At 60.0% G+C, this 27,027-nt stretch overlaps 1 protein-coding gene across 1 annotated transcript in view; it reads left to right on the top strand.

Moving 5' to 3' along the window:
* RAB44 (RAB44, member RAS oncogene family) overlaps positions 1-25,413 on the top strand; it is a 34,055-nt gene extending 8,642 nt beyond the window's left edge. The window contains 14 exon segments of the mRNA XM_079781648.1: positions 2,581-2,692; positions 4,393-4,567; positions 6,063-6,206; positions 7,310-7,400; positions 7,762-7,857; positions 10,094-10,296; positions 10,298-10,306; positions 10,887-11,635; positions 15,092-15,520; positions 18,042-18,123; positions 19,121-19,235; positions 20,268-20,369; positions 22,205-22,281; positions 25,025-25,413. Coding sequence (XP_079637774.1) covers positions 2,581-2,692; positions 4,393-4,567; positions 6,063-6,206; positions 7,310-7,400; positions 7,762-7,857; positions 10,094-10,296; positions 10,298-10,306; positions 10,887-11,635; positions 15,092-15,520; positions 18,042-18,123; positions 19,121-19,235; positions 20,268-20,369; positions 22,205-22,281; positions 25,025-25,115 — 2,475 coding nt within the window. The 3' untranslated portion in view covers positions 25,116-25,413.
* The last annotated feature ends 1,614 nt before the right edge of the window (positions 25,414-27,027 follow it).

Here is a 27,027-nt window from a genome sequence, read left to right as displayed (position 1 = left end):
CTGCTGTAGGTCCCTCATGTAAGTGGGCTCAGACAGTGTTTGTCCTCAAGGTTCATTCATGTTGTAGCACATTGCGGAATTTTCTTCCCTTTTAAGGCTGAGTTATGTCCCATTGTATGTATCTACCACAGTTCATGTAACCGTTTGCCCCTTGGTAGACATCTGAGTTGCTTCCGTCTTTAAGCTATTGTGAATACTGTTGCCCTGAATATAGATGTACAAATAGCTACCTGGTCCCTGCTTTCTCTTGCACAACTATCTGAAGTGTCAAAAATGAATTCACTCATTAACATGGCCCAAAGATACAGCTGCTCTCCAGCACATAAAAGGAAGAAGTAAAAAGACACACACTTAAAATGATGCTTAGCAATTAAACTTTCAGTATTACATGTTCTTAATTAATTTAATATTAATTCAAGTTTCTCATGTTACTAAAAATCTTGGAAATTATGTTTAAAATGACATACTACAAAACATAAGTACTGTTGATATAAAATTTGTTAGAATAATTAATCAATTTAGTTGAACACAAACTTACATTGTTATAATCTTTTTCTTCAGATGTGCACAACTGGGTTTAATTTTTCTCTCTTTAGCAGATTTTCTTTTTTATGTGCTTGTTTAATTTTTAAATGTATTTTTATTGATTTTAAAGAGAGAGGGAAGGAGAGGGAGAGAGAAACATTGATTGGTTGCCTCCTGCATGCACCCCAATCAGGGACCAAATGTACAACCTGGGCATGTGCCCTGACCGGGAATCAAACCGGTGACCTTTCGGTGCACGTGACGATGGTCAACCAACCAAGCCACACTGGCCAGGGCATGCACTTGTTTATTTTTATTTTTTATTGAATTTATTGGGTGACATTGGTTAATAAAATTATATGGGTTTCAGGTTACAATTCTAACATTTTTATAATCCTAAATGTTACGTACAGATAATGTTAGCTTATTTGATCAGAAAGACAAAATAAGAAGTGCAGGACATCCAGATGAACTAGTGTCTTCACACACAAAAAAACATATCCAGGCCTTATAAAAATTAAAATGTATACTTGTATTATATTTAATATAAAGCAGAAAAAAACACAGATAACTATTATCTGTGTCTTGTAACCCAGATTTTAAAACTAATCTCATTTGTCCAAAGATTCACCTTAATCATGGAACCTGGCTCCTTAGGAGTTTTCTGAGCTAACGACTTCTTGTACGGGGGACTTAAACAAAAAGCTGAGCACCTCTAAAGCGTAGAAATTTGGTTTCTTTATTTCCTCTGACTTCGGGAAACGTCAGATTTATGTTGGCACTTAGCTGTCTTTCCAAACCAGTCAACACAGACGCCCGGCCTGGAAGCTGTTAATACCTCCAGAGGCAGGAGGTCATTTCACACCCACAGTGAGGGTTAAGGCCTCTCTGATTACAGACATGCAGGCACAAACACAGAGGGACCCTGACTTGACTTTTACAACTCCAGCCGCAGGTCAAAAGCCAGCACAGACAGAAAAACTACCAGCCCAGGTCTCAAAAAGCTGCTCTCCCTCCCAGTGGGAGCGCAACTCGTAACTAAGTGGCGGGCGGTCACACGGAGAAAAGCAAACACTACCAACTCCAACAAAAGATGAGCAAATCCGGCTTTCTGTCGTCTCCCCCACCAAGGCTGCCACCAACATGAAAAACACACATTCAGCAAAGAGGACACTAGAGACACAGAGTCAGCGAACTTAAAGCTCAGTCACACTCAGGATTCCCTCCAAGCGCCCAGCAGTGCCTGCTCACTTCCCCAGCAAAGCGGTTTCCTTGGTTCTGACAGCCGAGCCCATTGGGCATCCTCATGGGACCTCCAAAACCGTCCAAACATACCTTCCCAAAAGGTACACTCATGACCCGTAGGCGAAAATAAGATGAATCATCAAAGATTTTATTTAACTCATTAATTGAGAGAGGTTATGAATGGGTGAAAGAGCATTTAAAAAGCTAGGTAATTTAACAAAGAAATGTTAGAAATGCTGAGTTAGAGCTTTAAAGGCTGGTTAATGTCCAATAGGCCATAAATCTTTGGGGTTACCCGTCCCTTTGGACAGAAATTACTTACATCTCTCTCGGACGAAACCTACAAGTTAACCTGTGACTTTCTCTAGTCTGGCCCTTTCGTCAGCTCCATGAGACGAAGTCTGTACATTCCTCGTCTAGAAGATGCTCGGCGGCTTTTGCCCCCTGAGGAACATGCTGTCCACCTCTGGGACTTATTTTCAAGTTCCAGATTAATTTTTGGACACTGATAAACACCATCTGGGGCGGATTCCCGACTGTCCTTTATTCGGGTCCTTAAGGGAGGAGACTCAGGACAGGCAAATGTTGACGTAGGAGGGAGGATGGGAGAAGGTGTGGAGAAGCTCAAGGCTCTGCTGAGGCTGTCTCGGACAGGGTCCGGGTCCGGGAGCCTCAGGGCAGGCTCTGGCTCAGGCAGGCCGTGGACTCCGAAACTGGGGAGAGGGAAGGTGGGGGTAGCTGAAGACAAACACCTCTCTTTTTTGAGGGGGGCCCAGTGGGAACAGCACCCAATCTACCCCCTCCTTGCAGGTGGCCAAGTTCAGCTTCCTGGGCAGCGAGGAGGAGCCGGAGATGATCTTTGACTGGGTGGACGTGGAGCGGAAGGGACGCCTCCCCCTGGAAGAGTTCAGCTCTGGGCTGAGTATGTCTGTCCCAGGAGGAGGCGCTGTGGGGCTGGCCGCACCGTCAGGCATCCCTGCAGCAAGCCCAGCACGGGGCCAACGGAAAGCAACAGTGACACCTTAGCAACCAGGGGGCCTCACAGCGCCCCCGAGAGCGCTCAGGGTGTGGAAGGCCGTGCTGGGGACTGTGGAGATGAGGACACTCAGCCCCGTGGGAAGGCAGGCCGGCGGTTTGAGCCTTAGGACTCTAGTCCCGGAGATCGGGTCGCTTCCTCTCCCACCGGCCAGAGCCGTTCTAGGCTGGGGACCCCCTCAGCATCCCTTTCTCTAGAGAGGCTGCCAGGCCTGCTCTCTGACGCCTCCCTGTCTTCTCCCCAGCAAAAGGCTTCCCTTGAGCGAGAAGTTAAGCGCCCCCCATTCCTGAGACCACAGGCTTGTGTCCCTCTGAGGAAGTTCACAGCCTGGCTGGTTAAGGGAATTCAGGGCCCAGGGAGCAGCAAAGGGTGATATTTAGTGGGTGGGGCTTCCCAGGCCTGTAGTCCTCACTGGGCAGGGCTACTTCCACCCCTGCTTCTCAAGACAGGCCCCAAAGGACCTAAAGAGACCGAGACCGAGACCAGCAGGGAACGATGCTCCCCCTTCTCCAGGGCGGGGGCGGGGGGGGCGGGGGGAAGACCTGGCCCAGGGAGTGGAGGGGTGATGTCCTTCCGGAGACCCTGCAGAGCCCAGTGGCCTTACATTAATGCAGAGCCATCTGGAGTTCTCAGCTTGCTAGTCCCCAAAAGTTTGGCGGGCAACAGAGAGGGCGGCCAGGATCTGCATTTATAGGTCGGGGCTGCCCAGGAGGTGGGTGCTCTGGTTCTGGTGATTGGGAAGCTGGGAGTAGGGAGGGGGATTGGGGTCTGGAATCGGGGGTGGGGCCGAGGGAACATTGTTGTCCATGCACCCCCCCCCCCAAGGTCCATCTTCCTATCCAGTCCTGCCCAGCGCCCCAGGGACTGCCCCTGCCTGTGCAATACAATCTGCACCCTTCCCGGGCCCACAGGGCAGCACCAGCCAGACTCTGCCAACCTCTTGGCTCACTCAGTGCCACTCGCTGCTCCGGTGTGCCACTCTGTTTCCTACCACAGGGCCTTTGCACGTGCTGTTCTCTCTGCCTGGAATACGCCTCCCCAGGAAGGCACATGACTTGCTCCTTCTTGCTGTTCTCATCTCGGTTCCAACGTCACGTCCTCAGGGCACACCTAACCACTCGCTCTAAAGTAGCCCCCAGTCTCTGAATGGAAATTGTCCTGCTCATTCCTTTAGCTCACTTAGCAAATTTACTTTTTTAAAAATGTGTCCTTTTCAGCACTCACTACAATGTCAGTTCTACTGGGACAAGGATTTGGGCCATTTTTGGCCCCAGCACATAAATATTCAGCGCTCCATAAATATTCTGGGTGAACGAAGAATGTGTTGGCCACCATGGAGCTGCTGTGTGACTTCCAGCAACTCATTAGGCCTCTCTGGGCCTCGCCTGTTCATCTGTAAAATGGGCACAGTGCTGCCGTCAGTAGCCTCCCAAGGCTGACATGAGGAATGCATGAACATGGGCCTGTATAAATGTGACCAGAACGGATGTAATTATTTCCCCCAGGGCTGCAGCAGGGCAAGGTGAGGGGTCAGGGGCTGAGCCCAACCCCACTCCCCCCCATTTCTGTCCCCCTCTGTCGCACAGAGAGTATCTTTGGCTCCAGCCCGAGCACCCAGAGGGTCCGCGGAAGGAGGCCACTGTCGTCCAAGCGAGGATCTGCGGCCACCAGCTTCCCCGTGCTGGAGGAGGCGGACGCGGAGGAGAAGGAGGCGTTTCTTGCCTTCATGGAGCAGCTGGGGGGTGGCCACTCACTTCCTGAGTAAGGCCAGCACAGTGTGTGGAGGGGGGGCTGGGAGGGGGGGCGGGACGGGCACTGCCAGTCCGTGTAGGCGAGGCCTCGCCTGGACACAGTGTGAAAGTGGGGCGCCGCCGGGTAGAGCTGGGTGCACATTCTGGTTTGGCCACTTGTTAGCGTGTGACTTGGGGCAAGTGGCCTAACCTCGGACCTCCTTTCCCTGGCTGCAGAGTGAGGTAGAGCTGATGGGGATAAATAAAGCCCAGGTGGAGGTGCCCGCTCAGGAGGAGCCCCCAGGCCCCCCGGCCCCAGCCCCTGGCCCCGCCCCCTGCTCTGTCCTGCCCTAGAATCATTCCTCCGGGGGGTTACCTAGCTGGGGCAGCCCCCCAAGGGTAGTCACATTTGAGGGTGCCTTTCTTAACCCCAAAAGAGGGTCCCCACTTGAGCAGAGTTAGGAGGGCGATACCCTGGGTTGGGAGATTTGGAGACAGACAGCGTTTCCTCCAAACTGGCTCTGGTTCTGGGCTCTTGGGGTTTACTCGTGCTCAAAGAAGGGGGGCCCTGCCTAAAAGTGCCCCTGCCACGCACCCCATCTGCCACTGGGGCGTCAGAGCCAGCAGGGGGTCGCCGGCCCCACAGGGCTGTGGGAACGAGCTCTCGGAGGGCAGGCCCAGGGCTGTGGGGCAGGCCGGGTGGGGCGTAGGGTACAGGCTGCAGGGCCAGGCGTGGTGGGGAGCCATTCACCTCCTTGGCGCTTGGCCTGCTCTCAGCTCTCTGGCATCCGTCCTCACAACTTAATTAAGTCCATGTGAAGGCAGCATGTATCAGGTGCCAGCCCTGTGCCAGGCCCCAAGCGGGTGCTTTCACTGGGCGTGTCGCATTCTCTGGAGAACTCGCTGGGCAGGTATCAGCCTCCCTATTTTACGAATAAGCCCAGAGAGGGCATGGTACTTGCCCAAGATCACACAGCTAGGGAGTGGGAGAAGGGAGAAGGCAGCTGAGGCCCAGGGCCAGCAGGCTCCAAGTCCCCCTCCCCACAGTTAATCACCAAACCACAGAGAACCAAGGTGCTGTGGGGGTTCAAGAAGGGAGAGGGCAGCCCTAACCAGTTTGGCTCAGTGGCTAGAGCGTCCACCCGCGGACTGAAGGGTCCCGGGTTCGATTCCGGCCAAGGGCACGTACCTCAGTTGCAGGCTTGATCCTAGCCCCAGGTTGGGGTGTGTGTGGGAGGCAACCAATCAATGTGTCTCACATGGATGTTTCTCTCGCTGTCTCTCCCTCTCCTTTCCCCTCCCTTCCACTCTGTCTAAAAATCAATGGGAAAATATCCTTGGGGGAGGATTAAAAACAAGAAGGGAGAGGGCACACCTGGGAGAGACTCCCGGAGGGCCTGGCATTTGGTTGCACCTGCAGAGGTCAATAGATTTTTGCAGCCCAGGCGCCCCAGTCTCTTGGAGTGTTGCCATTCATGTGGAGAACGGGGCCCCCACATGTCTCACCTCTGACTCCCCCTCCCCAGGCAGGAGATCTGGCAGCTGTGGGGGAAGCTGAGGCAGGAGGAGCCCCAGCTGGCGGGCAACCTGGAGGGCTTCCTGGCGCAGATGAGCAGCCGCCTGCAGGAGGCACGGGCCGACAAGGAGTCTCTGGAGCTGACCCTGAGGAAGTGAGTGGGTGGGGGTCGCGCCCACTTGGGAATGCATGCAGTGGGAGCTCTTCAGATGTTAGCTGGATCTTACTGGGATTCCCTCGGCTGCAGGATGGAGGCCAAGGCCACGCAGGGCCCGGAAGCTGGGTGGGCGGAGCGAGGCTGGAGGAAGGGCTGGCTTAGGGGGTTGGGGAGGACAGAGTCGGCCTTTGTCGAGAGTGGGATGCCAAGTGCGTCTTGGTGCAGGGCCACGTGGCAGCCACTCACATAGGTGGCACTGCATGTGGCGGCTCTGGGGTTGGCATGGGCACAGCTCTGCGGGGGTCTGAGCGATGGAAGCAGGGGGATGGTGACAGAGGGATGAGGGGACAGAGGGATGTGGGGACAGAGGGATGAGGGGACAGAGGGATGAGGGGACAGAGGGATGAGGGGACAGAGGGATGTGGGGACAGAGGGATGAGGGGACAGAGGGATGAGGGGACAGAGGGATGAGGGGACAGAGGGATGTGGGGACAGAGGGATGAGGGGACAGAGGGATGAGGGGACAGAGGGATGTGGGGACAGAGGGATGAGGGGACAGAGGGATGTGGGGACAGAGGGATGTGGGGACAGAGGGATGTGGGGACAGAGGGATGAGGGGACAGAGGGATGTGGGGACAGAGGGATGAGGGGACAGAGGGATGAGGAGACAGAGGGATGAGGGGACAGAGGGATGTGGGGACAGAGGGATGTGGGGACAGAGGGATGTGGGGACAGAGGGATGAGGGGACAGAGGGATGTGGGGACAGAGGGATGAGGGGACAGAGGGATGAGGGGACAGAGGGATGTGGGGACAGAGGGATGAGGGGATGTGGGTGTGAAGTGATGGGGACCCTGTGACAGGGCCAGGGGACCAATAGCTTGGTGATGGCTACAGGAGTCAGGTGATGGGATCAGTGTGACCAATGTCAGGGGTGCGTGGGTGAGGGGCTGCTATTGGGATAACTGTTTCCAGGGTAACGAGGGTCAGGGTCCCTGCCCAAGCCAGGTGAGCAGTAGATGGACTCCAAACCAGGTCCTCCGGCGGCAGCAGGGCCCGGGGGCGCTGAGGCGCTGCCCGGCCCACCTCCTTCCCCTTCCAGGCGGGACTCTGACCACCACCGCGAGGTCCAGCAGCTGTACGAGGAGATGGAGCAGCAGATCGGCCAGCAGAAGCAGCAGCTGCAGGCCAAGGTGGGCTCCCGGCTGCCTGCCCTCCCCGGCCCGGACCCCCCTGCTGGCCCAGAGGTGGGGCCGGCGCCCGGCCAGTGTGGGGTAGCAGGAGGTGGCTGGGAGAGGGTCCTCTCACACCCCTGACCAGGAGATGGGGTGAGGAGTGCCGAGCCCCATCCCCTCTCTGCGGGTCTCGCTCTGTCCCCTGGGGCCGGTCCCACTCTCTGGGCCCCGGTTTCCTTGTTGCCACAATCCAGGCCTGAGCCAGGGCAGTTGTCCCGAGACCCCTTCTGCTGGGATCCTGCGCCCCCGGCCCAGGTGGAGGTGGAGCCCGGCTGGGGCTTAGACCCTCGCCCAGGGCCTGAGGCCTGTCTCTCCTCAGAGTGACTCCCAGGACCTGGCCCGCAGCTCCCAGATGCAGGCGGTCCTGGAGGCCAAGGAGCGCGAGGCGCAGCAGCTGGCGGAGGGCCAGAGGGAGGTGAGTGCGGCCCGCGCCCAGTCTCTGAGGACTCAGACTGGCCCCCTGCCTGAGGGTGCATAGAGAGTGGCCCCCTGGGAAAGGCGTGGTGGGCCCTTTTCTGAGGTGAGGCCAGGTAGGGCCGCAGGAGCACCGGGACAGGAGCCAGAAGGGGCAGGTTCAAATCCCTGAGGTTCCAATGCAAATCCGAGGAAATAACTGCTTGCCCGGCCTTAGTTTCTCCACCTGTGAAATGGGACTGGCCACATCTATTGCATCTCCCAGGCTGGTTGTGTAACATCTATACTAATAAAAGAGTAATATGCTAATTAGACCAGGAGACCTTCCGGACGTCCTTCCGGACAAAGCCATGGTGGTGGGGCCAAGGCAGAGGTGGTTAGGGGTGATCAGGCTGGCGGGGGGCGTAGTTGGGGGCTATCAGGCCGGCAGCGGGGGAAGTTGGGGACAAGCAGGCTGGCAGGGGGGGAAGTTGGGGGCAAGCAGGCTGGCAGGGGGGCAGTTGGGGGTGAGCTGGCTGGCAGGGGGGGGCAGTTAGGGGTGATTAGGCCCGCAGGGGGGGCAGTTGGGGGCGAGCTGGCTGGCAATGGGGGCAGTTGGGAGCAATCAGGCCAGCAGGGGGGGGCAGTTAGGGGGTGATCAGGCCAGCAGGCAGAGTGGTTAGGGGTGATCAGGCAGGCAGGCAGGTGAGCAGTTAGGAGCCAGCAGTCCCGGATTGCAAGAGGGATGTCCGACTACTGGTTTAGGGTCAGACATCCCCCGAGGGGTCCCAGATTGGAGAGGGTGCAGGATGGGCTGAGGGACACCCCCCCTGTGCATGAATTTCGTGCACCGGGCCACTAGTGAGGCAATAAGTGGAAAGCGCTGTGGAGCAGGAAATGCAGGGCAAACCCAGGCCTTGCTGCTGGAGAGGCTGGGTGGTAGGTGGCGTCCAGCTCTCGTCTCCGTGGGCAGCTGAGCGACCTTGGCAGGTTTCTAACCTCCCCGAGCCTTGGTTTCCTCAACAGAGAAGTGGGGTTCGGTTCTTGCCTTAGAAAACCGCTGTGATGTGCCCGGTGCTTTACCCATCATGGCTGTTCCTGTCTCTGAATCTGACCTGGCTCCGGGGCAGAGGACCTGCTGCCCTGATACCGGGCCGGCAGCCGGTGGCCACTTCCCGGTCTCCTCGTGGCTGAGCCTTTGGTCTGAGACCCTGCCCCACGGTCTCTTCCTTCAACTCCTAAACCGCCGCCCGCAGCAACTCACATCGGGGGTGACGGGACTCCGGCATCCCTTCGGCTGCTCTCCCCGCGCTGCGTGGCTGCCCCGCCGCCTGCCTCGCCCTCCCGACTCGGGCTGGTGCCCCAGGTGCCCCGAGGCAGCAGGCCCCTCCTGCCGAGGGAGAAGGTCGGACTTCCACCTGGGGCCATGGTGTCCTGTCCCCCCTGAAGCTCTGCCCAGGCCCTTCATCCCTGCCCCCAACAGCTAGTTAGGACGCACCTGCTACGTGCCAGGCAGTTCTAGGTTCTGAGGAACATGACAGACACAAGCCTCTGCCCACGGAGTTATTGTCTAGTCAGGGAGACGGAGGACAAAACAAGCAAGGAAAACCCATAGCATATCCGATAACGAAAGTGCGGAGGAGGACAGTGTAAAGCAGGGCCGGGGGACAGAAGGGTTTCGATCGACGAAGACATTGGAGTAAAGACCTGAAGAAGGTGCGGGGTGGGCCATGCGATGACGGGGAAGAGCAGCCAGGCAGAGGGAAGGGTGAGTGCAAAGGCCCTGAGGTAGGCAGGCGCTGTGAGTGTTCAGGGAGACCCGTGGCTGGGACGGGGGGAGTGGCAGTGGGAGGGGAGGTCAGAGAGGTAACAGGGTGGGTGGGGGGTCTGTGCAGGGCCCTGGGCCATTGGAGGGCTTTGCCTCCCACTGCGTGGACAAGCCGCTCTCCGCCTGAAGTCGTGGGACTTGCTGTGGGACCAGGAGCTCCCTGCAGACAGATGGAGGCTGTGGCCTCAGAGGCGGCCCTGCTGGCGATGGCAGTGTGTTTCTGCAGTTCCCTGTGCCCGCTCCACCCGGCAATTCCAACGTCCCTCCCGCTGGGAGGTCATGGAGCCAGTCACCCCTCCAGTCCTGCTTTAAGCTGGGCCTTGGGGACCCGGAGCCTGTGCCCCACAATGGCCTTGGGGGGCTGTCGGTTGTCCTGGAGGGCAGCTGGCTTCTGTCCCCTCACCGCCCCCCTCCTGTCCCCCTCCTGCAGCTGGAGGCCGAGCTCCAGCGCCTCAGCAGCGCACACCGGGAGGCCGGCTCCGAGAAGCTGCAGCTTCAGGAGGCCCAGCAGGACCTGGCTGAGCGGCTGCAGCAGGTGCAGGAGCAGCTGCAGATGACCCGGGGGCACCTGAACTTCGCCAGGAGCCGCGTGTCCTGGCAGGTGGAGAAGGAGCCGAGGCAAGTGGCTGCCGCCCCGGCTGGGGTGGGACCAGGGGCTTCCTGGAGGAGGGAGGGGCTGTTCTCTGCTGTCAGCACCAGCACACACGGCCCCTCATAAAGCCCAGGACACTGCCAGGCTGTCAGGTCCATTTTCCAGACAAGGAGACTGAGGGCAGAGAGGGAGAGTCATGTGCCCAAGGCCACACCTGGGATTCGGACACACACACACTCACTCACTTACACACACACTCACACACTCTCACTCACTTACACACACACACACACACACACACACACACACACTCACACATGCACTCACACACACTCATACACACACTAACACATTCACACACACTCATACACACACACTCACACATGCACTCACACACACTCATACACACACTCACACACACTAACACATATTCACACACACTCACACACACACTAACACACACTCACACACACACTCTCACTTGCACACACACTCACACACGTACATACACGCACATTCACACCTACTCACAGGTCTTGTGTGCAACTGAGGTGTCAACTGACGTGAGGGCTGCAGGCGGGGCTGGTGTGCGGCTACCTGCCTCCCTGACCTGAGCTCCACCCCTTCGCAGTGCCCCCAGAGCAGGTGAGGAGAAGGCTCCCGACCCTCAGGCAGTCTCCTCTGAGGAGGCGCCCCTGCCGGGACTGTTCGGGGACAATGATGACTGGGACCAGCTCCTGAGCAGCTTCAACAGCCCCTGGCACAGAACCCCACAGCTACTGTGGAGCCCGCCCGCCACCCCGACATCCCCCTCAGCCCCCCAGACACCCCGCGTGGTCAGGCAGATCTCCATCTCAGAGCAGCACCATCTGTTGTTCAGTCGGGAGCCATCTTCAGATCCCAATGCGGCCCCAGGGAGCCCCCCTGGGGTGACTGCCAGGCCCGAGGAAGGGAGAGGAGCGGACCCAGGTGGGCAGGACCTCAGTGCAGAGCGGCCTGCGGAGCCTCGCAGCGTGCACCCTCAGGAAGAGCCCGGGCCTGGCCCTGAGAGCCACTTCTTTGGGGAGCCTCTTCTCCCCGCAACTCCAGCTGGGGGGTCTGGGGGCCTGGTGGGAGCTGCACTCAAAGTGCTTGTTCCTCGGGGGGATGGCCCCCCTCCCCAGGGGGCTTCTCCCCCTGCCCAGGCCCCAGCTGGGCCCAGCACTCACTTCCAGACGCCAGACCCAGATGATAGGGACTCCTGGACGGGGCCTGTCCCAGCCACGCCGCCCAGGCAGAGGGAGGCCCTCCACCAGGGCCCTCATACTGCGGGCTCCGCCCCGGGACTGGAGCCCAGAGGGGCCAGAGTCCTCCCGGCAGGGCTGGCTGTGTCCTCCCCAGGTCTGGGGGGTGTGGCTGAGGCTCCCCTGGCTGAGCCCTCAGAGGGCCTGGAGGGTGTGTCTGAGGCTCTGCTGTCTGAGCCCTCAGAGGGTTTGGGGGGTGTGGCTGAGGCTCTGCTGGCTGAGCCCTCAGAGGGCCTGGGGGGTGTGGCTGAGGGTCCCCTGGCTGAGCCCTCAGAGGGTCTGGGGGGTGTGGCTGAAGCTCCCCTGGCTGAGCCCTCAGAGGGCCTGGGGGGTGTGGCTGAGGCTCTGCTGTCTGAGCCCTCAGAGGGTCTGGGGGGTGTGGCTGAGGCTCCCCTGGCTGAGCCCTCAGAGGGTCTGGGGGGTGTGGCTGAGGCTCTGCTGGCTGAGCCCTCAGAGGGTCTGGGGGGTGTGGCTGAGGCTCTGCTGTCTGAGCCCTCAGAGGGCCTGGGGGGTGTGGCTGAGGCTCTGCTGTCTGAGCCCTCAGAGGGCCTGGGGGGTGTGGCTGAGGCTCTGCTGGCTGAGCCCTCAGAGGGTCTGGGGGGTGTGGCTGAGGCTCCCCTGGCTGAGCCCTCAGAGGGTCTGGGGGGTGTGGCTGAGGGTCCCCTGGCTGAGCCCTCAGAGGGCCTGGGGGGTGTGGCTGAGGCTCTGCTGGCTGAGCCCTCAGAGGGTCTGGGGGGTGTGGCTGAGGCTCCCCTGGCTGAGCCCTCAGAGGGCCTGAGGGGTGTGGCTGAGGCTCTGCTGTCTGAGCCCTCAGAGGGTCTGGGGGGTGTGGCTGAGGGTCCCCTGGCTGAGCCCTCAGAGGGTCTGGAGGGTGTGGCTGAGGCTCTGCTGTCTGAGCCCTCAGAGGGTCTGGGGGGTGTGGCTGAGGGTCCCCTGGCTGAGCCCTCAGAGGGTCTGGGGGGTGTGGCTGAGGGTCCCCTGGCTGAGCCCTCAGAGGGTCTGGGGGGTGTGGCTGAGGCTCTGCTGGCTGAGCCCTCAGAGGGTCTGGGGGGTGTGGCTGAGGCTCTGCTGGCTGAGCCCTCAGAGGGCCTGGGGGGTGTGGCTGAGGCTCTGCTGGCTGAGCCCTCAGAGGGTCTGGGGGGTGTGGCTGAGGCTCTGCTGGCTGAGCCCTCAGAGGGTCTGGAGGGTGTGGCTGAGGCTCTGCTGTCTGAGCCCTCAGAGGGTCTGGGGGGTGTGGCTGAGGGTCCCCTGGCTGAGCCCTCAGAGGGTCTGGGGGGTGTGGCTGAGGCTCTGCTGGCTGAGCCCTCAGAGGGTCTGGAGGGTGTGGCTGAGGCTCTGCTGTCTGAGCCCTCAGAGGGTCTGGGGGGTGTGGCTGAGGCTCCCCTGGCTGAGCCCTCAGAGGGCCTGCGGGGTGTGGCTGAGGGTCCCCTGGCTGAGCCCTCAGAGGGCCTGGGGGGTGTGGCTGAGGTTCCCCTGGCTGAGCCCTCAGAGGGTCTGGGGGGTGTGGCTGAGGCTCTGCTGTCTGAGCCCTCAGAGGGTCTGGAGGGTGTGGCTGAGGCTCTGCTGTCTGAGCCCTCAGAGGGTCTGGGGGGTGTGGCTGAGGGTCCCCTGGCTGAGCCCTCAGAGGGTCTGGGGGGTGTGGCTGAGGCTCTGCTGGCTGAGCCCTCAGAGGGTCTGGAGGGTGTGGCTGAGGCTCTGCTGTCTGAGCCCTCAGAGGGTCTGGGGGGTGTGGCTGAGGCTCCCCTGGCTGAGCCCTCAGAGGGTCTGGGGGGTGTGGCTGAGGGTCCCCTGGCTGAGCCCTCAGAGGGCCTGGGGGGTGTGGCTGAGGGTCCCCTGGCTGAGCCCTCAGAGGGCCTGGGGGGTGTGGCTGAGGCTCCCCTGGCTGAGCCCTCAGAGGGTCTGGAGGGTGTGGCTGAGGGTCCCCTGGCTGAGCCCTCAGAGGGCCTGGGGGGTGAGGCTGAGGGTCCCCTGGCTGAGCCCTCAGAGGGCCTGGGGGGTGAGGCTGAGGCTCCCCTGGCTGAGCCCTCAGAGGGTCTGGGGGGTGTGGCTGAGGCTCCCCTGGCTGAGCCCTCAGAGGGTCTGGGGGGTGTGGCTGAGGGTCCCCTGGCTGAGTCCTCAGAGGGTCTGGGGGGTGTGGCTGAGGCTCTGCTGTCTGAGCCCTCAGAGGGTCTGGAGGGTGTGGCTGAGGCTCTGCTGTCTGAGCCCTCAGAGGGTCTGGGGTGTGTGGCTGAGGCTCTGCTGGCTGAGCCCTCAGAGGGTCTGGGGTGTGTGGCTGAGGGTCCCCTGGCTGAGCCCTCAGAGGGTTTGGGGGGTGTGGCTGAGGCTCTGCTGGCTGAGCCCTCAGAGGGTCTGGGGTGTGTGGCTGAGGGTCCCCTGGCTGAGCCCTCAGAGGGTCTGGGGTGTGTGGCTGAGGGTCCCCTGGCTGAGCCCTCAGAGGGTCTGGGGTGTGTGGCTGAGGTTCCCCTTTCTGAGCCCTCAGAGGGTCTGGGGTGTGTGGCTGAGGGTCCCCTGGCTGAGCCCTCAGAGGGTCTGGGGGGTGTGGCTGAGGTTCCCCTTTCTGAGCCCTCAGAGGGTCTGGGGGGTGTGGCTGAGGCTCCCCTGGCTGAGCCCTCAGAGGGTTTGGGGGGTGTGGCTGAGGGTCCCCTGGCTGAGCCCTCAGAGGGTCTGGGGGATGTGGCTGAGGCTCCCCTGGCTGAGCCCTCAGAGGGTCTGGGGGGTGTGGCTGAGGCTCTGCTGGCTGAGCCCTCAGAGGGTCTGGGGGGTGTGGCTGAGGCTCTGCTGGCTGAGCTCTCAGAGGGTCTGGGGGGTGTGGCTGAGGCTCTGCTGGCTGAGCCCTCAGAGGGTCTGGGGGGTGTGGCTGAGGGTCCCCTGGCTGAGCCCTCAGAGGGTCTGGGGGGTGTGGCTGAGGCTCTGCTGGCTGAGCCCTCAGAGGGTCTGGGGGGTGTGGCTGAGGGTCCCCTGGCTGAGCCCTCAGAGGGTCTGGGGGGTGTGGCTGAGGGTCCCCTGGCTGAGCCCTCAGAGGGCCTGGGGGGTGTGGCTGAGGCTCTGCTGGCTGAGCCCTCAGAGGGTCTGGGGGGTGTGGCTGAGGCTCCCCTGGCTGAGCCCTCAGAGGGTCTGGAGGGTGTGGCTGAGGCTCTGCTGTCTGAGCCCTCAGAGGGTCTGGAGGGTGTGGCTGAGGCTCCCCTGGCTGAGCCCTCAGAGGGTCTGGGGGGTGTGGCTGAGGGTCCCCTGGCTGAGCCCTCAGAGGGTCTGGGGGGTGGGGGTGAGGCTCCCACGAAGGGAGGGGTGCAGCAGGGTGAGCTGGGCCTGGATGGGCTGGAGGGCCGTCCTGGGGGGCTAAGGGAAGCTCCCGGCCAGGCCCAGCCCGGCGGGCTGCCTGCCCTCCCACAGCAGAGTCTGGAGGAGTGGCCCCGGGAGGAGGAGAGGAAACAGGGGGGCCAAGGCAGGCAAGGCCTCAGTTCAGAGCAGCCCGCTGAGGCTCGGGGCCTGAGGTCGGGGCCCTCAGAACTCCCCCAGCGACGTTCCCTGCCCGCCCCTCTCCCACCTGACACAGCGCAGGCTCAGGCTGAGGTGGACGGCCCTGCTCCTGGAAGACCATCCCCTCCAAGGGACTCTCCCCCTCGGGCGGCTCAGCCCGGGGGTGAGGCAGGGCCCCAGCCGCCCACGAACACCCTGCCCATCCTGGAGGCTGTGCTCGAAGCCCAACCCGGGCCGCCACCCACAGCCGCTCAGGCGGAGGGAGAACAAGGCCCCCCACAACCCCGTGCGCCTCGGGCAGAGAACAGGCCCGAAGACCCAGGAACAGGCTCTGGGGAGGCTGGGCTCACCCCCACCCCAGGGGACCCCACGGGCAGCGAGTCTCCAGCCGACCCCGATCACATCTTCCACATCATCTTCCTGGGAGACTCGAACGTGGGCAAAACATCCTTCTTGCACCTGCTGCACCAGAACACCTTCGCCTCTGGGCTGACAGCCACTGTGGGTAAGCGCCCATCCTGGGGGGTGGGGGAGTGGGGAGGCCCAGGGCCCTGGCCAGCGAGCCCGAGCAGGCCGGAGCCAGCACCCCTGGGGAAGCTGCAGTCTGTCCTGGCCCAGGCCCTGCTCTAGACAGACTTTATGTGGGATACTCGTACCATTTTACTAATCCTCTCTAATTACAGGTAATTTGCTTTTCCTGCATTGATCTGATTAGCTTATAATGTGCCACATCAACAAAGCACCCTGCAATTTAGGTGCCAGTGCTGATTGATGGTGAAAACAAGCGAGTCCCACCCACATGGCTGGGGGGAAGGCAGGGCTCTGCAGGGTGGCACTGGTTGCATGTGGTCAGGACGAGCCCCTGCCAGCCAGCCAGGCTCTGGGGGGAGTTGCCTTGGGCGAGTTGAATGTTTTACACAGAAGGTGCTTGTGGCGTGTGGTACGCTAGGAAGCTGGGTGCCTGAGTTCATATCTCCTCCTGCCACTTACTAGCCATATGAACTTGCACAAATGATTTAAGCCCCCTGAGCCCCCAAACCCTCATCTGCATAATGGGGACACCAGGGGTGCCGGCTTGCTAGAGTGGTTGTAAGGATTAGCTCGTTAGTGAGCATCAAGCTCTGAGAATAATACCTGGCACCTCGTGCTAATCCATATTAGTTATTTTTATTGTTATTATTATGAATATTTGATAATGTCTCCTTCAGTGGCTCCTGCCAATGAAATGTGCCGAAGCACAAAGCTTCTTCTCTCTGGAAGGACCGGGATGTGTGGCCACTGAGGGTTGTAGGCCCACGAAAGGCCAGCGTGATGACCCTCGGGACGAAGAGGGAGTGAGCCCATCTTTGTGTCAGTCAGGGTCACGTGACTGGGACCGGGAGGATGATGACAGCCCACATGCAAGAGAGGCCCAGGACAAGGCCTCAGGCTTCTCTCTGCTTAAGAATCCTCACCTGGGAGCCAGTGAACGATGCAGTGTCCTGGGGAATGGGGACCCGTGGCAGGCCCGGCCTGGGGCTGAGCAGGGTCGCAGGCCTGCAGGGCCACCCTTAGTAACCTCCTAAGCCAACGGCACCTCCAATGCACCAGGCACCTTACAACAGCCCCCCCTCCCCCCAACTGATTCTCCCCCCCCCCCTCCATTATCATGCACTAAGAGGCTTCTAGAAAATTCCATTCTGGTCAAGGCATGTACCTTGGGAGCAGGTTTGATCCCCAACCCTGGTCGGGGTGCATGCGGGAGGCAGCTAATCGATGTGTGTCTCTCACATTGATGTTTCTCTCTCTCTCTCTGTCTCTCCCCTTCCCTTCCACTCTCTCTAAAAATCAATGGAGAAAATATCCTCAGGTGAGGATTAACCAAAAAATAAAAATTAAAAAAAGAAGCCCTCTCCATCATCCCCCACCCCACCTGCTTTCCTTTGGGAAGTAGGGGTTGGCAGGAAGTTGCAGCCCAAAGATCCCAAACTTCCCTGAGGTTTCACTTACCTCCATATTTCCAGAAAGGGTCTGGAGCCATGACCTCAGGCAGGGGTGCGGCTGTGAAATTCAACGGGCTGGGGTTCAGAGAGATGAGAATGAATAATGGTAACAATTACCACCTCTCAAGCACCTCCCCCTCCCAGAAACTGGGCTAAACCTTGGACATAAGTCATTTACTCTTCCCAGTCGCCCTGTATGGTGTGATGAGGAAGGGAGGCTCAGAGAGGTGAAGTGATTTGCTGAGGTCACACAGCAGGTACAGCGGCAGAGGGCAGACAACTCACAGCCCATCAGTCACCTCTGAGGACAGCGCTCCTTCCACGCACACCCCTGGCTGTCTGGTAGAAGAAAGGATGATGCCATAACTGGGATATGAAATGAGTATCCTATCTAATAAAGAGGGAATATGCTCATTGACCCTCACACCCTCACAAAGATGGTGGCGCCCACAGCCAATAAGGAGGGAATATGCTAATTGACTGCCACACCCTCAAAGATGGCGGCACTCAGCCCCCCAGCTGCCCAGGGCCGCCCGAGGCTCAGGTAACCAGGGCCAGTCGTGGCTTGCACTGCCGGCAGTGGCAGCAGCAGAGGAGGTGTGATGGGGGCGTCGCCTTCCCCTGATTGCTGGGTCACCTCCAACCCTTGAGGGCTCCTGGACTGTGAGACGGGGCAGGCCGGGCTGAGGGACGCCCCCTCCAGTGCATGCACTGGGCCTCTAGTTATAAAATAAAACAATGAAACAGGTTTTCCTGAGTGGACTAAGGAGTACACATTGCTGTACTCATAGAGGTCAAAATATTTTGAGGTTCCCTACGTTGGCACGGAGAGCAGCGGGGCAGTGAGCCCCATGGCTGGGGTGTCAGTGAAGGCTTCTTGGGAGACCTGGGCCCTTGAGTGTGGGTGGGATTTGGGGAGCAGAGGGAAGCCCAGCAGCCGCAAGTTCCCGTCCCCTGGGGCCGGGGTTGGGGCACTTGGCCGGCCTTGGCTAGCCATCCTGGGTGGTGACTTAAGAGTAGCCTCACCCTCTCTGTGTGCCCTAGGAGTGGACTTTCGGGTCAAAAACCTGCTGGTGGACAACAAGTACTATGCGCTGCAGCTCTGGGACACGGCTGGCCAGGAGAGGTAGGCCCTGTCGCCATGGCGGCCTGCGCGGAGCCTGGGTGCCGGGTGGAGGCGCCCCGCCCTGAGGAGCCCAATGTGGGCAAAAGAGACATCACCCCGGGGCAGGGGGGGTGTCAGGGGCCGGGGAGGAGAGTCAAGGCCCTGTGGAGAAGACGGGGCGGCCCCGAGGCCCCTGCTGGGCAGGGCTTCTGTGAGGATCCCCCCAGCTGGGCCCTCGGGGCCGGCGCTCCATCGCTGTCCTGCAAACGCTGGCCGTCCGCTTGCCGGTTGGGCAGCAGTGATCAGACATGAAAGCACTTCTGTATTCAGCGGTTTCATGTCTAGAAACTCACGCTTCTGGTAACTCAGATGATGACATCAAAGGGCCCGAGGTGTTCACGGCAGCGTTTACATCGCAAAGACTGGCAACAGCCCAGAGCATCGCATCGGTGGTGGCCAGTGAGACAGGCCAGGGTCTGCCCACACAATAGCATGTTATGAAGCCACAGAAAGACCGAGGCCCTCACTGTGGCCAACAGGGAAACTCCTCCAAGGCCTTCTCTTGGCTAGAAAAACATGGCAGGGGTTACTGAACCTGCATGTGAGTGCTTTACACTGTGCCTGTGTGAACAAGGGCAAAGGGCAGGTGCGTGTACGTGTGTACAGATATGTGTGTGCATGCACATTTATGAATATGCATGAAGCACCTCTGGGAAAATATTTAAGAAGCGGGTGGCCCTGGCTGCCGCTGGGGAGGGGGACCGGGCGGCTGCAGAGTGGCGGTGGGAGACTTTTCACGGGGTGCCCTTTGGTACCTTTTGAAATCTGAGCCATGAGAACTGTTACCTATTCACCGATAACTACAGTGGGAGAAGGCAAGCACGTGCACACTCTCGTGGGAAGCAATGAGAAGCAGGAAACATCCATCCTCCCTCGTTGCCGATGGAGTGGCCGAGGCCTAGAGAGGCGGGGCCTGGGTCAGCCCAGCAGGCCCGGCCTCACGCAGACTCCCCGGCAGGTACCACAGCATGACGCGGCAGCTGCTCCGGAAGGCTGATGGTGTGGTGCTCATGTATGACGTCACGTCCCCGGAGAGCTTTGCCCACGTGCGCTACTGGCTGGACTGTCTCCAGGTGAGCAGGTGGCGGCGGAGGCTGGCCCCGGTTTCCGGAGTCAGGAGGGAACCTGAATCCTGCCCACGCCGCCCTTCCCCCAGGATGGCAGACGTTACAACAGACATGCAGGGGCCACAGCTCCCTGCGGGCCTGTGACTGACAGCCTGGGAGTGGTACCCGGGAGCCACAACCACACAGTACAGCCTCCAAAACAAACGTCTCCCGCTGGCCTGCGAGCATTTCTTCCTTACATCCAGCAGCTCTGCGATGTCTCCTTAACCCCCGGGGGTGATGCAATTCTAGTGCCACTTTAGGTGGTACTTCCTCTGCCCACATGTCTCTAGTTCTTTCCCCGTGTGCTTAATGGGTACATAGCTGCTGAAATTCTGCAGTATGTGCCAGCACAGCAGAGGGCTATGGAGTAAGACATGGAGTCTTCTTTCTAGAAGTTTCTAGTGGAAGAGATGCAAAAGAAGTAAGATACGGTCATATACAAAGGCAGCTGGGCTCTGGGGTCAGACCGGACCCAACTATCCCACCCCAAGTCAGTGACAGCCGCTCCGAACTTCCCTTTCCCGGCTTCTCTCATAGACTCGTGGGGGTTAACGGACATCATCGCTTTCAGCACAGCACCCGGTAGATAGCAAGCACTCAACAAATAAAAGCTGTTATTATTCTTCTTCATGAAAGAATTAGGAAAAGAACCAAGACACCCTGTGTCAGCAAGCACTGGGCTGTGGAGCACAGGCAGGAAGAGAGGGGCCTGGGTAGGATCAATCCATGAAGGCTTCCTGGGGGAGGGAGCTTTGGGGTTGGCCCTGGAAAATGGGTGGCATGTTTGCAGGCAGGTAGGAGGGGGCAGCCTCACTGCAGATGGAGGGGACTTGTCCAGGTGGGGAGGTTGTGGAGGGAGGGCGACAGGAAAGGCGGTGTATGTGGGGGGAGGAGGCACGCTGCCAGCTTCCTGGAGGTCAGGGCCAAGTCCACCCAGGGCCTGGCACACAGCAGGCACTCAGCAGGTGTGGCTGAGGGAATGTGCTCTGTGTGCAGGACTCGGGGTCTGTTGGAGTGGTCGTTCTTCTCTTGGGAAACAAGATGGACTGTGACGAGGAGCGGCAGGTGTCCACCGAGGCTGGGCAGCAACTGGCCCAGGTGAGCACCTGAGTGTCCGTCTCCCCCAGGCTGGACCAGGCAGACCCCTCCCTGGAGGACAGTGAATAGGTCACCCTGGCCTGGGGGCCCATTGCTCGGCCGGCGTGGCTCAGCGGTTGATCATCTTGATTCCCAGTCAAGGCACATGCCCGGGTCGCAGGCTTGATCCCCGGTGTGGGGCGTGCAGGAGGCAGCCAGTCAATGATTCTCTCTCATCATTGATGTTTCTCTCTCTCTCTCTCTCCCTCCCTCTCCCTTCCTCTCTGAAATCAGTTAAAAAAAAATTTTTTTTTTAAAGAGAAGGACCCATTGGTCCTTTCTGCCCCTGCCCGGCCAAAGGCCAGGTCAGAGTGGACAGCAGCCTGGCCACCTCTGCCTCCCTCCCAGCCCAGCCTCAGACCCAAACATGAGTAATGGTGGCACGGCATGGAACCTCACTGCTGAATTAGCAGATCCACACCCAGTGTCCTGACCTACGTAAAAAATAGCTTCAGAGTAAAAAGGTTTTAAAAGCTTCACTTAAAATTCCCGATCGAATCCTAATTTTATCTCTGGTCTCTAATTAACATAACATTCCTTCTAATTTAATCTATTTTAAGACTCAAATTCTTCCCCAGGAAGATTAACATCAAAAGCCCCACCACCAGACAGTGGTTACTATTTATTTATGAATAGAAGTTGATGAAAAATCTGGAGAATAATAACGAAAAAATAGAAAAATAAAAAAGCCACTCCTTGCCCCACCTCTGCCCCAGCCCTGCCCACACTCTCCCGCTGCATCTCCCGCCCGGCTCTCCTCTCCGCCTCCTGCCCGTGAGCTCATCACGGTGGCGCCTTCGGGGCGGGAATATTTTTCTCTAAAAGCAGTAGCTCATCTCTTTGACACAGTAATTCCTCCTCTAGCCATTTACCCTAAAAGCAGCAGAAATAACAACCCCTAGGGAAGAACATGATGGACCCCGTGTACAATGTGTAATCAGACATGTTTACGCGAGGACGGTCTTCACAGTGGTGTTTATAAGGAAAGCACCGGACAGCCAGCCGCCGGTAGCTGAGTCGTGGAGTTCCTGTGAGAGGCCAGCATTGGCCTGCGAACCTGCCCGGGGGAAACAGGGAGGGTGTGGAAGAAGTGCTTCCACCCTAATGTGAAGTCGGAAGGAAGAGCAGCTGCAAAGCTGGGCACAGGTTGGGTCGACCCTATGCAGCTGCTGGTATCTGACTGTTTGGAGCCTGTAAGACAGCAGTTTCATTGGCTTAATCTAATGGTATAATGGCATCTAGCCCCGCCCCCCATTGTTATATAAAACAATGGAAATATATATATATGCCAACAGGAGTGGTTTATATTTTGTACTTCTTTTATGCTGTCTTTTCTAATATTTCCCCCAATTAAATACTATTGAAATGAACAACATAACGAATGGTTCCAAAACATCACGGACATTTCTCCAAGCCAGGACACGGGCTTCCCACCGTCGCTCCGAAGGCTGTAGCTGTTTTCAGGGTGTCACTGACACCCGCCCAGCCAGGGGGGAGGGGCGGCGGGCAGGGGGGCGAGGCTGGGGACCTTGGGCTACGCGGAGATGGGCTGCCTCACCCTCCGTGGTCGGCCTAGGGACCTGCTGGCGGGACTCTGGGGCCAGGCCGTTGGTGGACAGCAGCCTGGCCACCTCTGCCTCCCTCCCAGCCCAGCCTCAGACCCAAACATGAGTAATGGTGGCACGGCATGGAACCTCACTGCTGAATTAGCAGATTCAGCAGTGAGGTTCAGTGGGCTGCCTGCCGGACTCCAGTGGTCTCCCCCAAGGCGCCCACCCCGTCTGTCTGGCCTGCAGGAGCTGGGGCTCTCCTTCGGAGAATGCAGCGCGGCCCTGGGTCACAACATCCTGGAGCCCATGGTGAGCCTGGCCAGGTGAGTGCCCCGCTCCCCACCCTGAGCCCTGGGCAGCCGGCAGCCAGCCTGGGTGGGAAGCACCTAGGAAACCACAGGGCTCCCCGGTGTGGAGCGCCTCCAGTTCTACCAGCCCATTCGCTGCTTCACCTCCCAAAGCCCCATCTGGTCTCTGAGCCTCAGTTTACTCATGGCAAAGTGTTCCCAACCGTCTAGTGACTCCCACTGGATTTAGAACACACTGCCAATGCCTCCCAACACCCAGGGCCATCTCCCTGCACACACACACACACACACACACACACACACACACACACACAGCTTCAGCCCCTCAGAGGGCCTCCCCTCCCCCCTCCCCCCACCATGCGGGATCTCAGGTCTCTGTCCTTCAAAGCCCTGGGGTACAAATTATAATGACACGTGCATTTGTCTGTTTTCTGGTTGCCTGCTGCCTCCTCCCGGCCCCAGGCTATAGATCCTGGAGGGCAGGCTTTGTCTATTTTGTTTAGCCCCTCCCCCTCCACCTGGGACCGGGCAAACACTAGGTGCTCAATAACTGAATGAAGAGTCAGAGGCAGGAGTATCGGACCAGATGACCTCAGGCTCCTTCTCCGTGAAGGGACTGCAGTGACTGGCTAGTCTGTGAGCTGGTCAGCCATGCTGCCCTCTGGCCAGAAACCGCTCCATGGCTCCCCTTGGCTTTAGGATGTAAGCCTGTTGCTTCCAGGCCCCAGAACCTGAGCCCCCTCTGCCCCCCAGGCTTCCTCTGGCCATTCAGCCCTTCGCTCTGTGATTTAGCAAAGGGCCCAGCACATAGTAAATACATTGTGTGTTGTTTTTGAAATATATTTTTATTGATTTCAGAGAGGAAGGGAGAGGGGGAGAGAGATAGAAACATCAATGATAAGAGAGAATCATTGATCGGCTGCAAACATATTGTGAATGAATGAATGAGTGAATGAACACGAACGGGCATCTTTTACCTTCCCAACCCCCAAGCTCTCTCTTCACACGGAGCCTTTGCCCTCTCCCCGGATCCTACCCCCTTTTCTGCTGGCAAACCTTTGTCCACTGCTGCGTCTCCGCCTGGACACTGCCTCCCTCCTCCCTCACCCCCAGCCTGGAGACTGCCTCCCCCCTCCCTCACCCCCAGCCTGGAGACTGCCTCCCTCCTCCCTCACCCCCAGCCCGGACACTGCCTCCCTCCTCCCTCACCCCCAGCCTGGAGACTGCCTCCCCCCTCCCTCACCCCCAGCCCGGACACTGCCTCCCCCCTTCCCTAACCCCCAGCCCGGACACTGCCTCCCTCCTCCCTCACCCCCAGCCCGGACACTGCCTCCCTCCTCCCTAATCCCCAGCCCGGACACTGCCTCCCTCCTCCCTAACCCCCAGCCTGGAGACTGCCTCCCTCCTCCCTAATCCCCAGCCCGGACACTGCCTCCCTCCTCCCTCACCCCCAGCCTGGAGACTGCCTCCCTCCTCCCTCACCCCCAGCCCGGACACTGCCTCCCTCCTCCCTCACCCCCAGCCTGGAGACTGCCTCCCTCCTCCCTAACCCCCAGCCTGGAGACTGCCTCCCTCCTCCCTCACCCCCAGCCCGGACACTGCCTCCCTCCTCCCTCACCCCCAGCCCGGACACTGCCTCCCTCCTCCCTAATCCCCAGCCCGGACACTGCCTCCCTCCTCCCTCACCCCCAGCCCGGACACTGCCTCCCCCCTCCCTCACCCCCAGCCCGGACACTACCTCCCCCCTCCCTCACCCCCAGCCTGGAGACTGCCTCCCCCCTCCCTAACCCCCAGCCCGGACACTGCCTCCCTCCTCACTAACCCCCAGCCCGGACACTGCCTCCCTCCTCCCTCACCCCCAGCCCGGACACTGCCTCCCTCCTCCCTAATCCCCAGCCTGGAGACTGCCTCCCTCCTCCCTCACCCCCAGCCCGGACACTGCCTCCCTCCTCCCTCACCCCCAGCCCGGACACTGCCTCCCTCCTCCCTAATCCCCAGCCTGGAGACTGCCTCCCTCCTCCCTCACCCCCAGCCCGGACACTGCCTCCCTCCTCCCTCACCCCCAGCCCGGACACTGCCTCCCCTCTCCCTCACCCCCAGCCCGGACACTGCCTCCCTCCTCCCTAATCCCCAGCCTGGAGACTGCCTCCCTCCTCCCTCACCCCCAGCCCGGACACTGCCTCCCTACTCCCTCACCCCCAGCCCGGACACTGCCTCCCTCCTCCCTAATCCCCAGCCTGGAGACTGCCTCCCTCCTCCCTCACCCCCAGCCCGGACACTGCCTCCCTCCTCCCTCACCCCCAGCCCGGACACTGCCTCCCCCCTCCCTCACCCCCAGCCCGGACACTGCCTCCCTCCTCCCTCACCCCCAGCCTGGAGACTGCCTCCCTCCTCCCTCACCCCCAGGACCTGGTGTGAAGTCCCTCTGGGCGCTTCGCTATCCTGGGTCCTGATCCACCCGTCTCCTCTGCTTCCCTCACTGCCCAAGGCCAGGACACGCTGGCTTCACTGTCACATCGGAGTCCCTGGCACCGTGCCTGGCACGTAGCAGGCTGGACAGAAAGCCAGAAAAGAGACGGAACCCACCGTCTCCGAGGCCCCGTTTTCCTGGTGCCTGTGGAGTGTAGGGCGGGGCAGAGCAGGGAGGAGAGAGGCAGCTCAGGGCCCAGCTCTCCTGTCCCCCAGCTGCACCCCCCAGCCCCTCCCTGCTGCCCCGGGAGCTGAGAGTGAGGACTGATGCCTGGGGGTGGTCGTGCAGGTCACTCAAGAGGCAGGAAGACCTCCTGAAGGGCTCCCTGGTGGAGGTGGCCCCTGAGAGGCCACGGAAGAAAGCTGGCTGCTGCTCCTGACCAGCTGGCCTGGCTCGGGGGACGGCCTCCCTTGGGTTCCCTGTCTCGCCTGCCTGGACAGCAACGCCGGAGGCCCCGCTCGGAAGATCCGGAGAATCCTCCCGGGTCAGGGCTCGGATCCCAGGGCCGGGGCTGCGCTAACGCTGCCCTTCGCTCCCCGAAGAAGGACTTTGCTGAGCAAATAACCCTTGGGGTGGGGGACTCCTTAAAGAAAGGAAAAGTCTAGAGAAACAACTTAAGGGAAACACACCACAATATTAGCCACCCATCTCTGGGCAGTAGAATTACAGGGTGAACGTGGGGGCGGTATTTTCCTCTTATACGCATTTGTCTTTTTGGATCTTCTGCGATGACTGGTGTTCCTATAGAGCCAGAAATAAAATGCATGTTCAGGGGGAAGAAACTGTTCAAGGGTCTTGCTTTGGTGCTGATTCCTAACCGGCATCGCCTGTTAACGACAAAGTCCTCTGCTCGTTAAGGCCGCCCCACTGTTCCGTGCTGGGAAAGGCCGTGACCCTGTCGCACTCAGGTAGCTGTTTGCGAGCTTGGCGTTTCCTCCGAGAAGCATGGATTCCTGGGGAGAGCAATGTCCTCATGGTCCCTGATAGGCCCCTGACATTTCCTGAGCCCCTGCCCTTTCCACAAGATCTGCCTCTAAGGGGTCACGTTCGGGATCTTGCCCGTGCCCCAAGGCCAGGTGCCCCTGGTGCAGCCCTCTGCCCCAAGGCGTCAATCTCTGGATGCCCCGGAGGCACCGCTGGGGTGTGAGAGGGGGCAGGGAGCAGCTGGGGAGGCTGGGCTTGATTGGGTAGAGCTTCTGTGGGAGTTCCCAGAGTCTCACCACTGGCCGCCGGCGGGTCTCCGCCCGGGTTGGACGATCTCCTGCCATCTGTTTGCCGCTGAAGTTCTGTCTCCGCCTGGTGACCACAGCCATGCTCACCGCGCTGTGGGCGGCGTGCAGGCACCGAGCTTGGTACTTTGCGATCAGTCGGGTGAATTCCTCGGCTGAATCAGAGGAAACCCCAGTTTCACAGCGAGACAAGCACAGACACTTCGAGAGACAGCGGCACAGAGAGGAGAAAGCGGGAGGGCGGGAGACAGCGGCCGGCGCCTTCCTGCTGTTTAATCACCGTCTCCGCCTGCCCCATCCTGCGGCTCCATTCTAACAGGGAGGCCTCAGGTCAGTCACTAGAGGCACAGAAGCCGGATCCCGGTGACACGTGGCAAGAGGCGAGGTGGAGAGATTCAGGCATCAGAAGCCGCCAAGCTGGGACCTGATGCCCTTAATGGACCTCTTTCGACCTCTAGCCTATATGCAGGCTGATTCCCGGCCCAGCCTGTCCTGTCACCGGCCCTCGCTGATCCTGTCCCACCGCAGCGTGTCCTCCTGCCGCGTCCTCGGAGTCAGCCCGCCGGCCTGGCGCTCTGAGCAGTCTCTAGGCTGTGGTGCTCAGAGCAAGACACACAGAAAGCCGGGCTGTAGTGAGGGATGTCTGGCCCTGCACAGGGGTGGGGCAAGTCCTGCTCTTGCTAATGGCTCCTTCTCTGGGGTCCAGGGTGCTGGCAGGCAGCGACAACTGTCCTGAGGGTCAGTGAGTTAGGGAGGCAGGCAGGGTGTGACTCCTGGGGGGCCAGGAGCGCAGGCAGAGCCCTGTCCTTTGGGGGGGCCCAGTGCACAAGTGGCCCGGGCCTGCCCCTCCTCTCTCAGCTCTGCCCCGGCTCAGGCAGTTGCCTGAAGCTCCCTGGAGATGGTGCTGGAAGGGCCTGCACTCCTGCCCAGAACCCCATTGGCTTCCTCTGCGGGACCCAGCTTCTGTGCAGAGCACACTGTGGAGGGCCCGGCCCCCGGTGTCACAGGGTCCAAGTCAGCGGCAGAGCCCCCAGCCCCGGAGCAGCACGAGGCAGGCGGGGC

The sequence above is a fragment of the Cnephaeus nilssonii genome, assembly GCF_951640355.1.
Source record: "Cnephaeus nilssonii genome assembly, chromosome: 9".
Lineage (NCBI taxonomy): Eukaryota > Metazoa > Chordata > Mammalia > Chiroptera > Vespertilionidae > Cnephaeus > Cnephaeus nilssonii.
This window is presented reverse-complemented; position numbering and strand designations above follow the sequence as displayed.